We start from the raw sequence: 18,241 nt of genomic DNA on the forward strand, positions 1-18,241 counted from the left end.
TTTGCTACACTAGTTTCAGATATCACTACACAATTTTAAAACTTTAAATAGTAGTTTCTAATCAATTATTAATTGACTAGAAATATTTTGAAAACAAAATATTCCCTGTACTTATAAGCAAAATGCTATACAAAGCTGATTTTGCATGGGATATATTTATTTACACATTTCTTCTTCATTTTAAAAAGCATATGCTGTCACTTAGCTCCCACTCCCTAGCATTTTAGTACTCACGAAATGGTTTATAATTGTCTTGGCAACCAAGAGAAAAACAACTTACCTCCGCCCCTTTCAAATGACGGAGGGAAATCTTTCTCCATCTGGTCACACTGTGGATCAAATTCCTTTGGCCAGAGGTCTACATCATTGTCTAATTCTGAATCCATTCCAACGGTTAAAGATGAATCAATATCTAAATTGGCCACCTGAATTCTTTCACTGTTCCTACAGTTTAAAAAACAAAATGAAATAGATGAGGGTGATGAAGTAACTGGATCGAAAGAAGTCGCAGACAATCATTATGGAGTTGATAACACTGATTCACAGTTTTAGTATTTAGTTTTAAAGGATCTATCCCGAGTATGCTGCATTGTAAGATGATTCTGGCTAATAAAATCTTTTAACCACTAAAATTACACATTAAATATATTTTCTTGTTTCGAATATCAGTGTTTGTATATTTCATGTGTTTCTGATGTCTTAATATCTTAAAGTAACCCAAACTGGATTTGGTCTACAAAAAATTTAGTATGTATAAAAAATATATATATTAGAAAAAAAAATGAAGTTTAACGTATACAAATACTGGGATGATCAGAAACAAATTTAATATATAACCACTAATATTTTATGCTGAAAAATATACTATAAATCATGTAATTAATACGTCATGATATTATTGCGTCCATACATGAGTGAACAAAAATGCATATTTTTATTAATGCGTCGGGCAAAAGTCCACATCACATAAAAACCACAGTTGTGTTGTTATTATATTGTTTGGGCTTCATCTTTCATGTTAAAAGAAGTCAGTAGTTGTTTTCACAGCTACTACATAACCTGAAGCTAATCGCATAGTGGGTCGACCAGGAAGCCCTAATTTTAGTAATTACTTAAAGTAGTGTAATTAGTATAACTACACCTTATTGTTAAGGGTATACCTCACACTTTTGTGTGGTGATTGCTTCTAATTAATCCACCAGTAGGAATAAAAGGTAAACGTGTCGCTATTACAGGGCACAATATTTCACGCGAACGCAGACGTATTATTCTAACAAATGTTTTAGACTGATTTTATACACTTTATGCGCAGCACAGGAATAGACGTTAACAAATGCGATATATTGCAACAGTGACAACTTGCGACCAGTCTAAATTAAATGCCATGTATAGAGTCGAGCCAAATGGTTTGAAGAAATATGCACAGATTGTTGGTTACGGTTATATAATTTTCTACCGTTTCATTTTTAAAGGAATATATTTAGTAATAAAATGTGTTGATTATAATTTTACAAATATTCAAAACAGTTTAAATGTATACAGTAATCCAGAAGTGTAAGAAAATTTGAAAAATACATCACAAAATGAGCTTTTTAAAAACAAAACATTTGGGACATCACTGTATTATATAACCGCTATGATATTCCAGGAAAGTGAAAATTGCAACATCGAAACGAAAGAAAGATTCTTGAAGTATTCACAAAAAGACGTTTAACAAAAATTGTTTTTGTATTTTGTTTCATCTTTATATTATAAAAGTTTTATTTTATTTAGAAGTATTATAGTAAAATCCTGCACATTTTTTGTATTGGGAACGAGACTAAACAAAATGCGTCAAGTTATTATTGCATCGATGTGTTTGCCACATTTTTCGCATTAATTACTTGCTCGCATTAATTTCATGATTTACAGTATTTAATATGTAATTACAGTTGTTAAAGTGTCTCCGTTAGTCGGCAACATTTTAATATTTGCAGCAAACTCCATTAGCAGCAAGGGATCTTTTATACACTTTCTTAATTTAGATAAAAACCACAGAATAATAACATAAACAAATCTCATAAAGAAATTAATTTTAAAACGAGTACCAGTGAGGTACATGAAATGCCATCAAAAGTAGGTCACTGTGACCTAGTTATAGTATGCAACACACTGCCATCCCAAGTTGTACTAGCATGCAAGGCTTGATGATCCTATATGAACTGATAAGGAAGATATGGTTCACTTGAAATAATTGCTGCTATTAAACATTTCGATATGTCTACTACACCTTTATACGCGGTGCAATGCATCACAAAAAAATATTTCACTAAACGTAATTTACCTATGCATAGCAGACCGTATAATCATAAAGAGCGGAAATCAATTTGTGTCTCGTTTGCTGTGACTTTACAAACTACACTCAAAGTGGTGACGTATCACTATCCGTAATAGTATCAGATTGATTGAACAATCTCTTTACTGTCTTAAATTTTATAACATTACAATTTTTGTAGTTACCACAATGAATAATAAAATAGTAGCAATTGGAACATGTTATATTTCTTCTTACAAATCACTCCTACAAGTCATCACTTCAAGCCATTACTGTTAGTATCAACATGTGATTCCTCCATAACCGACAATACCTATTGCTCCAAACTGCTCCTAGTTTGGCCTGCACAAAAAGGATCTTGCGTTCTCTGAAGGCGAGATTCTTGACAGCATTGCACCACTGTTCTCCACTTGGAGTGATCTGAAACGCAGAAAATATGTTGTTACTCCATTATTTCAATCATGAAAAAAAAGATTGTTTTGTTTAATGAGCACATTGATTTATTAATCATCGGCTATTGGATGTCAAAATTATAGTCTTAGACAGGAAACCTGCTAAAATTTTCATACGTAACTAGGGATCTTTTATATGCACCATCCCATAGATAGGATAGCACATACCACTGCCTTTGATATATCAGTCGTGGTGCACTGGCTGGAACGAGAAATAGCCCAATGTGCCCACTGACGGGGACCAATCCTAGACCGACCGCGCATCAGGCAAGTGCTTTACCACTGGGCTACATCCCGCCCTTCAATCATGAATACACAAGATAACAAAACGAGAAGTGGAATATTTGTTTAGAAACACCTTACACATTGTTTAAACCATAGCTATTGGGTGCTAATCTCAAGCTTAATTCATTCAAAGAGCAGCAAAACAACCTTTAAGACACTAGTAGCATTTTCAGGAGCACAAGCACAGGTTACTGATTCAGTGCGGTAACCTGAACTGACCATAAACCAATCGCATGTGCTCCTTTTCCTGGATACACTACAGATGTAAGCTTTGGTTGGACTAGGACAGAACCAACTGAACCCTCTATGGGGGATCAAGTGATAGAAGAATGTGAGATTTTGAAGAAAAAGAATTTAATGGGAAATTTGTGTTTGCTGAAATAGCTTTTTGAAAACAAAAATTTAAACATATAGTCTGTCTGTAACTCAAAATATCAAAACATAATTAATTTGTTTTAAACTCACACGAACATGCAAAATATTTTTTGAAGGAAACTAATGGAACAGCCTGGATGATTCAGTCATAATTCTGTCTTGAGTTTGTGTACTGCATTATCGATTACTTCATTTTAAACTGTATTTTCTCTTCATTGCTGTATTAGAAATGAGCTTTAATCTATATAGTTTAATGTTAATTTGTTAAGAAACTTTTATTTCCATAGATTTTCTTTATAAAATTGTTATGAGAGTTGGTAATAATGGGCCGAATTTACGAAGCCTGTTTTTATTAAACGCAGGTGTTTAAGCTTTGTAAATGTCTGTAGTTACATGTGTGTAAGACATAAACAGGTGTTTAAGCTTTGTAAATGTCTGTAGTTACACGCATGTAAGACATGAACAGGTGTTTAAGCTTTGTAAATGTCTGTAGTTACATGCGTGTAAGACATGAACAGGTGTTTAAGCTTTGTAAATGTCTGTAGTTACATGTGTGTAAGACATAAACAGGTGTTTAAGCTTTGTAAATGTCTGTAGTTACATGCGTGTAAGACAAAACAGGTGTTTAAGCTTTGTAAATGTCTGTAGTTACACGCGTGTAAGACATAAACAGGCTTTGTAAATGTCTGCAGTTACACGCGTGTAAGACAAACAGGCTTTGTAAATGTCTGTAGTTACACGCGTGTAAGACATAAACAGGCTTTGTAAATGTCTGCAGTTACACGCGTGTAAGACAAACAGGCTTTGTAAATGTCTGTAGTTACATGCGTGTAAGACATAAACAGGCTTTGTAAATGTCTGCAGTTACACGCGTGTAAGACAAACAGGCTTTGTAAATGTCTGCAGTTACACGCGTGTAAGACAAACAGACTTTGTAAATGTCTGTACTTACACGCATGTAAGACATAAACAGGCTTTGTAAATGTCTGCAGTTACACGCATGTAAGACATAAACAGGCTTTGTAAATGTCTGCAGTTACACGCGTGTAAGACATAAACAGGCTTTGTAAATGTATGTAGTTACACGCGTGTAAGACATGAACAGGCTTTGTAAATTTGGCCCATTATGTTTTTATATGAGTTTTAGTATTATACAGTCTATAATTATATGCCAATTTATCTCTTTCTTTTCTCTGTGGACTATTATTGTATTTTCTCTCATTTATAATGCCTTTCACAAGTGAAAATGTCTATAACCCCACAACCTTACCTCCACTTAAAAAACCGCGACTTTTAAAAAAAAGTTTTCTCTTTTGATTGTATAAAATAACAGTCTCAAGCCAAATGCACACTGCAATGAAAAATACATTTTCCCAAAAGTAAAAAATATTTTTGGTGATTTTGGTTGCTGGAAAAGACAAAATGTTTGCAGCTGTTTAAACATGTTTTTGAAATCAAGTATGATTTGATTTGCTAAACATGTCTTTGTTTCAGGTTTTTTGTTGTTGCACTGTGTGTATCTGGTTTACATAAAAATACCACAAATGATAAAATAACAAAACACAGTGTCCTATCTGTACATACTGTAATGGGTGACCTCAGAATATTCTGCATTTCCAGTGGCATGGGAGGGTAACTATAGTAACCACCCGTCCTGAAAATGACCAAGTCCATCTTTAACCTCTTTCTCCATGACCTCAGGTCTTTTACAAGTGCTTCCTTCTCAAACTGGTGTTCTCTGTTGGACCTGACATGGTCATAGGTGTAATACTAAATAAAGAGTGATGAGTTAAAGTTGGTTTTATTTAACAAGACTACAAGAGCACATTGATTAATTAATCATGGACTGTTGGATGTAAATATTATGGTAAAGCTGAAAACTCACTAAAGTTTTTCATAAATAGAAACAGATTTGTTACATGCATTTTCCCAGTGAGTACAACACCTGCCACAGGACATAAAACACCTCAGTGGGTACACCAAAGAGGTTCGATCCTGTGACCCCAATCACCTCAGGAGAGAGCTGTACTAACTGAGCTAAATCCCACCCTGTATAATAAGAAAAAAAATAACTAAAAGAGACAATACATTCAAGTGTGGAAAATAGCAATATGGTAATACACATGGTTCACCCATGTTTCAAACTTTCATGAGTCTTTTTAAAGGCATACACATGTATTCCATGACTTTTTTAGGATTTTTAAGGATTCACCAAAATCTATTATTATTGTATTGTTTTGATGCAAACTGCCCATCTCTTCTTGTTTTAATGCATTATTTTAAATTAAAAAATCAATATAATCAACTAATTTTCATTTTCCATAACTTTCCATTACCCAACTCAAAATCCCGGAAAATGGAATTTGAAAATTCCATGACTTTCCAAGATTTCCATTACCCAGATGAACTCTGAGAGAGTTCTAAACCTCGCTGAGAGTTGTACCTGTGAGACGGCAGTGCTTGTGAGATAGATGTGTCGACGCTGTCTGGAACTTGTGACGGTCTCCACATCGTAAACCACTCTCATGTGTCTACACAGCAGCAGCTGGTCAGGACAGAGGTCATCAAACACTGAACACTGCAATCAGAACACTGAATTTAGAACACTGCAATCAGAGCATTGAAATCAGAACACTGCTATCAGAACACTGAATCAGAGCACTGCAATCAGAGCATTGAAATCAGAACACTGAATCAGAACACTGCATTCAGAGCATTGAAATCAGAACACTGGAATCAGAACACTGAATCAGAACACTGCAATCAGAATACTTTCAGAACACTGAATAAGAACACTGCAATCAGAGCATAAAAATCAGAACACTGAATCAGAACACTGCAATCAGAGCATTGAATCAGAACACTGCAATCAGAGCATTGAAATCCAAACACTGAAATCAGAGCATAGAATCAGAACACTGAATCTGAACACTGCAACCAGAACACTAAATCAGATACATAACAGTGTGGATTTGCAAAACAGATCACTTAATAAAATAGTTTATAAGCACTAATGTTTAACTTTGTTTATAAATCAACAGTACTAGAAGTGGCCAGATTAAGCCCACAGCTAAAGCTAGTGGAAAAGAGCAGATGTATGACACAGATAGCCACTCGTAGAGACAAGCACCAGTCGTGGTTGGAGAGACAGGAATCAGATGTGTGACACAGATAGCCACTCGTAGAGACAAGCACCAGTCATGGTTGGGAGACAGGAATCAGATGTGTGACACAGATAGCCACTCATAGAGACAAGCACCAGTCGTGGTTGGAAAGACAGGAATCAGGGCAGATGTATGACACAGATAGCCACTCATAGAGACAAGCACCAGTCGTGGTTGGAGAGACAGGAACCAGATGTGTGACACAGATAGCCACTCATAGAGACAAGCACTAATCGTGGTTGGAGAGACAGGAATCAGGACAGATGTATGACACAGATAGCCACTCGTAGAGACAAGCACCAGTCATGGTTGGAGAGACAGGAATCAGATGTGTGACACAGATAGCCACTCATAGAGACAAGCACCAGTCGTGGTTGGAGAGACAGGAATCAGGACAGATGTACGACACAGATAGCCACTCATAGAGACAAGCACCAGTCGTGATTGGAGAGACAGGAATCAGGACAGATGTACGACACAGATAGCCACTCGTCGAGACAAGCACCAGTCATGGTTGGAGAGACAGGAATCAGATGTGTGACACAGATAGTCACTTGTAGAGACAAGCACCAGTCGTGGTTGGAGAGACAGGAATCAGGACAGCGAAATAAGCTGAAAGATAGGATGAGCTGCCAGATCGGCAAGAAATAAGGAATTCAAAGAAGAGAAAAGAAAGTGTTTAGGGGTTAAACAACGTTATAAAAGAGGGAGAATGCTCAATTCAGAATGTTTAGTGGGAATAAAAAACGAATAATAACTGTACAAAGAGTCAGACCCATGTACCTCCATCAAGTTTATCTGAGAAGTATGAAACATTGCACTACTTTTATAATAAAATATGCATCTGTTTGTTTGTTTGGGTTTTTTTCAACTTCCTTGCATTACTTCAATAAACTGAATACTGTATTTTAAAATGTTGCTAGTTTACAGTTCCATAATGATAAAATCAAATGCATGCTTTTAATAAGTTGAAATATGATTGGTTAAGTTGTGTAATGCTCAGCCAATTAACTAGGAGTTTACTTATTAGTATTACTACTGATAATAACAGTGAATGCATGATTTGGACAATCGGAAAAAGTTGGCTAACTTTCTTGTTCCACAACCAGGTTTGTTGAACCATTACTGAAAGTGAAAACTGGTGTTACCTAGTTGTCAAGTGTAGAAACATTCTGTGTATAATGAGCATTAACACGGAGATGCAAATAAGATCATTTGTTGATTTGTCTTTGATTTTGGGACTTTCAAAAAAGAGAGGTCCACCTGGCATTCACTGGTGCACATATAATATACTGGAAAATAAAGTACGCATATTAAATGTGACTAACACACTTGTAAATTTAAACTACAAGAAATGATAATAACCAATTGCACCAACCTGGTTTGTTCGGTACAACTGCATTATGATTGGACTGTCACTGGTATTGTCCATCACATGAATCCATCTGTACAGCCAAAACCCTCCACTGTCAAAGAACTGTCTTGCTAAAACAATACAAACAATGAAGACATATATACATGTAGGTCAGGAATGGTGTATGTTTATTAACACTAATGGTAAAGTGATCTTGAGTGGGACACCAATGGTGTTTTAGATCACAGACAATGACTGTTTATTACACCAATGGTGTTTTAGATCACAGACAATGACTGTTTATTACACCAATGGTGTTTTAGATCACAGACAATGACTGTTTATTACATCAATGGTGTTTTAGATCACAGACAATGACTGTTTATTACATCAATGGTGTTTTAGATCACAGACAATGACTGTTTATTACACCAATGGTGTTTTAGATCACAGACAATGACTGTTTATTACATCAATGGTGTTTTAGATCACAGACAATGACTGTTTATTATCTTTGATGCATTAAATCATTAACATACAATAGTTGGTATTCCTCATATTTAATTTTGTGTATTTTGTTTTAAATAAGCACTTTTATTAGTAGAAATACGGGGAAAATTAAGAAAATTTCACAAATCAACTGTAACTCGAACACATTCGCTTGTGAGTCAGACTATCAGTTTCTGGCATGATTCCTTTTCATTCCTAGATGGTTTTTGTGAGTCTCAAGTAAATCAATCCTTGGGGCAAGCTTTAGCTAACTCTAAGGATTGATTTTCTTGAGATGAATGTCACAAAAATCATCTACAAAAGCACAAGTGCCAGAAATATTTTATAGTTCAATTAATCTTACAATTTTTGTGTAATTATTATATTATTTTTGTACCGTGATGTCAGCCGATATATATTATATCACAAGAAGGAAAAAAAGTTTGTTTATTTTGTTTAACGATACCACTAGAGCACATTGATTAATTAATCATCGGCTATTGGATGTCAAACATTTGGTAATTTTGACATATAGTCTTACAGAGGAAACCCGCTACATTTTTCCATTAGTAGTAAAGGATCTATTATATGCACCATCCCACAGACAGGATAGCACATACTACGGCCTTTGATATACCAGTCATGATGCACTGGCTGGAATGAGAATAGCCCAATGGGCCCACTGACGGGATCGATCCCAAATTGACTGCGCATCAGGCGAGTGCTTTACCACTGGGCTACATTCCACACCGTCACAAGAAGGAATGCATGCAGTGTTACATGTTGTCTCATACTTATATGATTGAGGTTTAAGACACCACTGTCACATTTACTTGAAACAAATACATGTATGTCAGGCCTGGCTCCTTACACTTTACAGCTTCTCGTGTCACATGGCCCACATAGGTTACCATTCCTGTCACATCGCAAACAAAGTTAACTGGCAGAGACCTGAAAATAAAAACAAGTGAAAATATTTAATTAAAGTTACTTGTGTCTCTTGGCATTTATCATTCTTTTAAAATATTGTGTGGATTCAGAGATATGCGTATGGATGTTCAACTGGTATAAACTGTAATTACCTGATGTTGTCACTATGGCAACATACTTCAGGTTTAAAACATTTTTATCAATAAAATCTGACATATTAATTACATTTTCTTGCTTAGAATATCAATGTTTCTTTAACAAATGACTTACTAGTCATCTGCAAAGTCCCTTTAACTATTATCACTTAAAAAATGATTTTAGTATGACACCATTGAAAAATGACATATTAATTACATTTTCTTGCTTGGAATACCAATGTCTCTTTAACAAATGACTTACTGCTCATCCTAATGTCTGCAAAATTCCTTAAACTATTATCACTTAAAAAATTATAGTACGATACCATCCAAAGGATATGCTGGTACATATATATAACTACAGATCATCATAAGACAGACGTTTTAGTAATGTGTGGTATCTTGATAATTGCAAAATGGTCAACATTTTCACAAATAAACAAAGCCTCACTTTAATACACAGACAACTCACCCCAGCTGACATCTTGTTATGAAGTTGTATGCCAAATTTGGAAACCGAAATTTTCTGGGCAAGGAAGAATGCTTTATAAGTCTGACCTCTGAGACTGGGTGGTGGGGGTTTAAGTTGAGGTCGAAATCAAACACTTTCAGATTGGAATCACTGTAATACCATCCCGGGTTCAGCAGAAAGGTTTTCTTAACATTGAAATTTCTCAGAAAGAGCACCGTCCCTTCTTCAACACTGAAATATAAACAAGGTGGGATAAATCAATTTGGTTAACTGTCCCCTTTATGTTGAACAAAAGGCTATGTTTCAAGCTACATGATATCTATGAACCGGCCTCGGTGGTGTCATCGTTAAGCCATCAGACATAAGGCTGGTAGGAACTGGGTTTGCAGCCCGGTACTGGCTCCCACCCAGAGCAAGTTTTAACAACTCATTGAGTAGGTGTAAGACCACTACACCCTCTTGTCTCTCACTAACCACTAACCAACTGGCAACTAACCCACTGTCCTGGACAGACAGGACAGACAGCCCAGATAGCTGAGGTGTGTGCCCAGGACAGCGTGCTTGATAAGCACGAAAATAAGTTAAAGAAAAAGACACCTACAAATCTACTCGAATGACTACCTCGTTTCAGCAGCCACCTGTCTTTCCAGACCATCTTCTCACCAGTGTTAAAACAGTACACATTGAGATCTTCCTTTGGAAGCTGCATGACACAGGTCTGACTCAAAATACAAACTTAGAGATATTCCTCACTTTTTAGCGACTGTTTCCAGGTAAGCATTTTTAACTGCTTGCTGCTGCAAAGAGAGGCCTCTTTCAGCTCTTGTCATTGAGGAAATGTTTTAAATATTCTGGTGGATTTCAATGAATTTTGCAATTAGCATGACATCTAGTAAGACACCTATCTAAGTTTAGATTGACGGGGCCTCCACTGGGCCAGCCACTCCTGTTGGCAGTGGCTCAGACAGATACAACAAAGGGTAGCAACTCCTGCTGGCTATGGATCAGATAGATACAAAAAAGGGCAGCAACTTCTGCTGGCAGTGGCTCAGATAGATACAACAAAGGGAAGCAGCTCCTGCTGACAGTGGCTCAGATTGATACAACAAAGGACAGCTATTCCTGCTAGCAATGGGTCAGGTAGACATAACACTAGGTAGCAACTACTTCTGGCCTTGGCTCAGGAAAACTTAACACAGGGCAGCAACTTCTGGCATTGGCTCAGGAAAACGTAACACAGAGCAGCAACTCCTGGCATTGGCTCAAAAAAACATAACACAGAGCAGCAACTCTTTCTGACATAGGCTCAAAAAAAAAGTAACACAGGGCAGCAACTCCTTCTGACATTGGCTCAGAAAAAACGTAACAGGGCAGCAACTCCTGGCATTGGCTCAGAAAAATGTAACACAGGACAGCAACTCCTTCTGGCATTGGCTCAGGAAAACGTTACACAGGGCAGCAACTCCTAGCATTGGCTTAGGAAACAGTTACACAGGGCAGCAACTCCTAGTATTGGCTCAGGAAAACGTAACAAAGGGCATCAACTCCTGGCATTGGCTCAGGAAAACGTAACACAAAGCAGCAACTCTTTCTGACATAGGCTCAGAAAAAACGTAACACAGGGCAGCAACTCCTAGCATTGGCTTAGGAAACCGTTACACAGGGCAGCAACTCCTAGCATTGACTCAGGAAAACGTTACACAGGGCAGCAACTCCTAGCATTGACTCAGGAAAACGTAACACAAAGCAGCAACTCTTTCTGACATAGGCTCAGAAAAAACGTAACACAGGGCAGCAACTCCTAGCATTGGCTTAGGAAACCGTTACACAGGGCAGCAACTCCTAGCATTGACTCAGGAAAACGTTACACAGGGCAGCAACTCCTAGCATTGGCTCAGGTAAACAGGGCAGCAACGTTGGCTTAGGAAACACACAGGGCAGCAACTCCTAGCATTGACTCAGGAAAACGTTACACAGGGCAGCAACTCCTAGCATTGACTCAGGAAAACGTTACACAGGGCAGCAACTCCTGGCATTGGCTCAGGAAAACGTTACACAGGGCAGCAACTCCATGTCATTGGCTCAGAAAAATGTTACACAGGGCAGCAACTCCTAGCATTGGCTCAGGTAAAAGGGCAGCAACTCCTGCTGGCATTGGCTCAGGAAAACATTACACAGGGCAACTCCTGGCATTGGCTCAGGAAAACGTCAACTCCTCAGGAAACAGGGCATTGGCATTGGCTCAGGAAAACGTAACACAAAGGCAGCAACTCAACTTTTGGCTGAAAAATGTTATAGGCTCAGGAAAAAACACAAAGCAGCAACTCTTTCTGACATAGGCTCAGAAAAAACGTAACACAGGGCAGCAACTCCTAGCATTGGCTTAGGAAACCGTTACACAGGGCAGCAACTCCTAGCATTGACTCAGGAAAACGTTACACAGGGCAGCAACTCCTAGCATTGACTCAGGAAAACGTTACACAGGGCAGCAACTCCTGGCATTGGCTCAGGAAAACGTTACACAGGGCAGCAACTCCATGTCATTGGCTCAGAAAAATGTTACACAGGGCAGCAACTCCTAGCATTGGCGCAAGAAAACGTAACAAAGGGCAGCAACTCCTGCTGGCATTGGCTCAGGAAAACGTTACACAGGGCAGCAACTCCTGGCATTGGCTCAGGAAAACGTTACACAGGGCAGCAACTCCTAGTATTGGCTTAGGAAACCGTTACACAGGGTAGCAACTCCTAGCATTGACTCAGGAAACAGGGCAGCAACTCCTGGCATTGGCTCAGGAAAACGTTACACAGGCAGCAACTCCTGGCATTGGCTCAGGTAAACGTTACAGAGGGCTGCAACTTCTGGCATTGGCTCAGAAAAATGTTACACAGGGCAGCAACTCCTAGCATTGGCTCAGGAAAACGTAATGAAGGGCAGCAACTCCTGCTGGCATTGGCTCAGAAAAACATTACACAGGGCAGCAACTCCTGCTGGCATTGGCTCAGGAAAACATTATACAGGGAAGCAACTCCTGCTGACAGTAGCTCAAGTTTGTTTTAGTGTTTTTTTAACAACACCACTGGAGCACATTGATTAATTAATCATCAGCTATTGGATGTCAAACATTTGGTAATTATGACACATCATCAGAGGAAACCCGCTACATTTGTCCTAATGCAGCAAGAGATCTTTTATATGCACTTTCCCACAGACAGGAAAAGTGGCTCAAGTAGACATAACACTGGAAAGCAACTCCTTCTGACATTGGCTTAGGAAAACGTAACACAAAGCAGCAACTCCTTCTGACAGTGGATCAAGAAAACGTAACACAAAGCAGTAACTCCTTCTGACAGTGGATCAAGAAAACGTAACATAAAGCAGCAAATCCTGCTGGCAGTGGCTAGCAGCAAGTATACAGTTAATAATTAAAAATTACATAATAAATAAATTGTTTTGCTTACAATACCATCTGTATGATTCTTGTCGGCCTAATGTTCAATGCTCTGCTGCAATAGTTGAAAGATAAAAAATGTGTCATTAACACGTACCACGTGAGGAACTTTACAGCAAGACTGTTCCAGAAGACGAGAGTACAGATTCCAGAACTGTCACCTACGAGCAGCTGGAGCTGAAATAAGAAAAATTAAATCTATGCTTCATGGACTCTGAAAAGCATTATTGCACAGTGCTATAGAATTAAATTTATTATTATGTTTATTCTTAATTTCAACTGAAAATTTTCAATAATTCTCAGCAAGTTCTAATCTAGGCATAACACTGTACAAACGTATTTTTGATAATTATATTATGTGATTAACACCCCAATACTGGTTTCGTATTCAATACACATTTGAATATTATGTTTTTGCTATATATACATGATAACACATTTTTTAATTCTCAATTTTTCAAGTGGCACATGACAAGTGGCACATGACAAGTGATTTGTTACTGTTAGCCAAATAAAACATGACAATAAAAAATGTTATCAAAGTATTAGGGTTATGATAAGTGAAATGATTTTATATAAAAAAGCAGATTTTTAAAGCAGTAAAGTTAATAATGTTCTCTGACACACAAAAGTTAAAATAAATGATTTAAAGCTTCTTAAAATGGAAAAGTTGAGTTAAAGCAAATTCATTTGTTTTGTTAGAGCACATTGAACGGTGGCTCAAGTAGACATAACACTGGGAAGAAACTCCTGCTGGTATTGGCTCAAAAAAAACGTAACACAGGCACATCGGCTATTGGATGTCCAACATTTTATAATTCCGACATGTAGTCTTCAGAGAAAATCTGCTACATTTTTCCATTAGCAGCAAGGGATTTTTTATTTGCACTTTTCCACAGACAGGTCAGCATATACATGTACCATAACTTTGGATATACCATAACATGGGGCATTGTTTAGAACAGGGGAAAAAAACAAATAGCAAATTAATGACTGTTTTTAAGATGATACTAAAATGTAACAAATGTACCTGAAAGGGCCATTTGTCATCTTTGTGGGGTTTTCCAAAATGAAGAAGCCTAGATTTTCTCAAAACTCTGACGAGAAGTGCTGGTTTGACGTCGCGCACACTCTTCCACTTTCTGGTGACCTCACTGATAGTATGCACATCACCGAATTGATCCTCATCAATTTCCTCAGAATCTATTGTATACATGGAAGTGGTCCTTTACTGGTAAAGCTGCTATCTCAAGTTTATTATAAATAGTTGAACATTCAGAACTGATCATTAACTTTCGTTTTCTTCCTGTGACATGCCTTTCTTTGATTATCCTTTACATGTAATGTTAACAACAATCTAGGTCACTTTTAAAACTGCAGTTTTAGTGAAATTGACACCTCTTGGTGCAATCCTTCAAATTATTTAATCAGTTTGTGTCACTCTTTGTGTAACAAATTACATATATATGGTATAGAAAAGATGAAAAATATATTTCTGAACTCACCTTCTCAATATTGCTGTAACATGCTTGACAGAATGGTCTTCATTAATACAGGTAAAATCCAACATGGTTGCAAATAAATGTTGTATAGCTGTTTGTGCCATCTTGTAAGCTCTTAAGAGTGACATTTTACCCAATAGGTACAATTCCCTAGAATTTTGTAGTCCTGTTTTTTTAATGTCTGTGACCACTTTACACTATGTTTCTTCAACTGTTAACATGATTACATAATAGTATAAATCTGTCCAAAATCATAGCACAAACTGACACACTGACAAAGTAGTCCCTAAAGAATTTTAAACAAAAAAAATACACATACTAGTATCAAATAATCTAAATACACAGATTTAATAAGATGTTCACAGATATGTTATATTGTCAAAATTAAATAAATATGTGTCTGTCCCTGGCCATGCCAGAGGCCAGATCTGGGATAGACATGCCTGAAACCTTCTTTGTATATGGGCATTTACAAAGAGTTGTCACTCACTCATTCACAGAAGATATAAATGAGCTTAACCTGACATTAATATCAGAGGGAAAAAAAACACATTTCATAAGTAATAATTAAATATGTGCAGGTACCTGGGAGAGTTGTTTGAGGTACAACAACGTCAGAGCTTGTCCACAGATTTAAATAACATCCACGTGCAGACGTCAGTGGTCGACATTCTGTTTGTCGAACAGAGTTTTCGGGATACCAGGGAAGATTGTTCATTTCTGAAACATACATAGCAATTACAGGGCTAGCTCTGGCACTTGCCAATTGCGAATTTCAAAAACAATTGGCGAATTTTATTTTAATTTGGTGAAATAATTTCATGAAATAAATGATGTTTTGTTGGAAAATAACCGGGTTTCTGCAGCTTTTGAAGTAGGATTGATAATTTGGAGAAATAATTTCATGAAATAAATGATGTTTTGTTGGAAAATAACCGGGTTTCTGCAGCTTTTGAAGTAGGATTGATAATTTGGAGAAATAATTTCATGAAATAAATGATGTTTTGTTGGAAAATAACCGGGTTTCTGCAGCTTTTGAAGTAGGATTGATAATTTGGCAAAATAATTTCATGAAATAAATGATGTTTTGTTGGAAAATAACCGGGTTTCTGCAGCTTTTGAAGTATGATTGATAATTTGGAGAAATGTTCTGCTGACCCAGAGCTAACCCTGAATTATTATATCATACACTTTATGAACCAAATTCAATTATTTTCCATGGTATTTTAAAGGTATTTTCTATTACCTTTTTATGGATTTTCAAGGATTTTTCTGTGAAATTCAACCTAATCAAATAATATTACAATGTCGGGACATAAATTGCGAAATTCTTCCCCTCTTTTTTTTATTACTTTAAATGGTAATGAAATAAATATCAACCTCCTATTGTGTTATTTTAAATGGAAAAGAATTAAATATTTCTCACAATGTCATTAAAATAATTAAAAAAGAAAGAAAAATACATATAAGGAGAAAACAATCTAATATATTTCTGTTTTCATACCCTCTACATTTTCTGGCTCATATCCTACAATGCTAACATCACATAACACGAGCACACCATCATCTTCTAAATTCATTTCATCATAAACAACAACAGATTGGGACACTTCCAAAAAACTGCCAACCACCATCTGTAAACAAGAAAGGGCTGTTTCCTTAAAATCACTCGAATACATTGTTCAGTCAATGGAAAGAAAGAAGTGCTTTATTTAACAATGCATTCAACACATTTTAACTACAGATATATGGCATAGGACATATAATTAAGGACCACACAGATAGTCAGAGAGTTAGAGAGGAAACCTGCTGCTACCACTCCATGGGCTACTCTTTTTTATTAATTAGCAGCAAGGGATCTTTTATATGCACTATCCCACAGACAGGATATGTACTTCATACCACAGCCTTTGTTATACCAGTTGTGGTGCAACATGACTGGTATATCAAAGCCATGGTATATGCGGTCTTGTCAAATAAAAGATATCTTGCTGCTAATGGAAAAATGTAGTAGGTTTCCTCAAACACTACATGTCATAATTACTAAATATTTGATATCCGAATTAATTCTAGTGGCATCACTAAATAAATGGGCTGAAATTCCTGCCAGATATTCGGTCGAGCAACGATGGAAAGGAAGGAAATGTTGTATTAAACAACGCACTAAACACATTTTAGTTATGGTTATATAGCGTCGGACATATGGTTAAGGACTACACACAGATATTGAGAGAGGAAACCCGCTGTCACCACTTCATGGGCTACTCTCCCCTGCGCGTGCTGTAACCTCACCGTGGTGCAGGGGTGTAACATTTTCTTTGAGAATGGCCAATACAGCACAAATTGAAGTTAAGAGTAAAAGTCAGTATCTTATCTGTGATATCTGTATTTGTATTTTTGCACAGTTCTTTACACTATTTTTATTTATATCTTGAATTTTTCTGTTGATGTTGATTATCACCATGTTTGTTTCCATTACCATAGTTTGACACCCAATAGCCGATGCATTTTTCGTGCTGGGGTGTCGTTAAACATTCATTCATTCATTCATTCATTCATGGGCTACTCTTTTCGATTAGCAGCAAGCACCATCCCACAGACAGGATAGTACATACCACGGTCTTTGTTACACCAGTTGTGGAGCACTGGCTGGAATGAGAAATAGCCCAAAGGGCTCAATGACGGAAAGCGCTGTACCACTGAGCTACGTCCCGTCCCTCAATCGAGCAAGCTTCAAATTCTTCCTGCTGGACCAAACATGATTGAGTCAAACTAATGTGTGAATATAAATGTAAAATAATTGCTAGTCCGACAGGCATAAATATGATAATAATCTCCTGGCCTATGGTGATGTTGACCAGAAAAAAATGGTCTGGTTGGCAGTATTTCAACCCATGACATGCATGAATCTAAACATTCTTTGAAATAAATAACAGATATCAGATATATAAAATATGGAAGATTTGACAAACAAAAATAACACTAATGCATTAGAATATATTGCAGGCCCTAATCTGGCCAGCAAAATGGCACTTTTTTCTGCCAAAAAGATGGCCAAGTTGTTAAATTATTAGCAGTGAGAATAACTTGAGGCATTGCGACTAAAAAAAATCCAGAAAACTATATGTGGAACAGATGAATCTACAGACAGACAGTAGGGGATTAAAAACATACCAACATGTAAAAGGCATTAATTGTCTACACAATATGGAACTCTGAACTATTTTGACAGGTGTGAAACTAAGCAGACTGAAGGTTTCTCAAACTATGAAATGTAAACCCACACGTACATTTTAATTGTAGATGCCAGCCACAATC

The 18,241-nt window shown here is 36.9% G+C and overlaps 1 protein-coding gene across 1 annotated transcript in view; it reads right to left on the reverse strand.

The window, feature by feature from the left end:
• LOC121371159 (RPA-related protein RADX-like) overlaps positions 1-18,241 on the reverse strand; it is a 28,400-nt gene that overhangs the window by 4,338 nt on the left and 5,821 nt on the right. Inside the window, exons 4-14 of the mRNA XM_041496835.1 lie at positions 16,428-16,557; positions 15,509-15,643; positions 14,452-14,624; positions 13,519-13,598; positions 9,973-10,203; positions 9,305-9,384; positions 7,969-8,075; positions 5,870-6,004; positions 5,011-5,196; positions 2,628-2,734; positions 281-444 (exon numbers count right to left, since the gene is read on the reverse strand). Coding sequence (XP_041352769.1) covers positions 281-444; positions 2,628-2,734; positions 5,011-5,196; positions 5,870-6,004; positions 7,969-8,075; positions 9,305-9,384; positions 9,973-10,203; positions 13,519-13,598; positions 14,452-14,624; positions 15,509-15,643; positions 16,428-16,557 — 1,528 coding nt within the window. The remainder of the gene's footprint in view (positions 1-280; positions 445-2,627; positions 2,735-5,010; positions 5,197-5,869; positions 6,005-7,968; positions 8,076-9,304; positions 9,385-9,972; positions 10,204-13,518; positions 13,599-14,451; positions 14,625-15,508; positions 15,644-16,427; positions 16,558-18,241) is intronic.

This window comes from Gigantopelta aegis, chromosome 4 (genome assembly GCF_016097555.1).
Source record: "Gigantopelta aegis isolate Gae_Host chromosome 4, Gae_host_genome, whole genome shotgun sequence".
In the NCBI taxonomy this organism is placed as follows: Eukaryota; Metazoa; Mollusca; class Gastropoda; order Neomphalida; family Peltospiridae; genus Gigantopelta; species Gigantopelta aegis.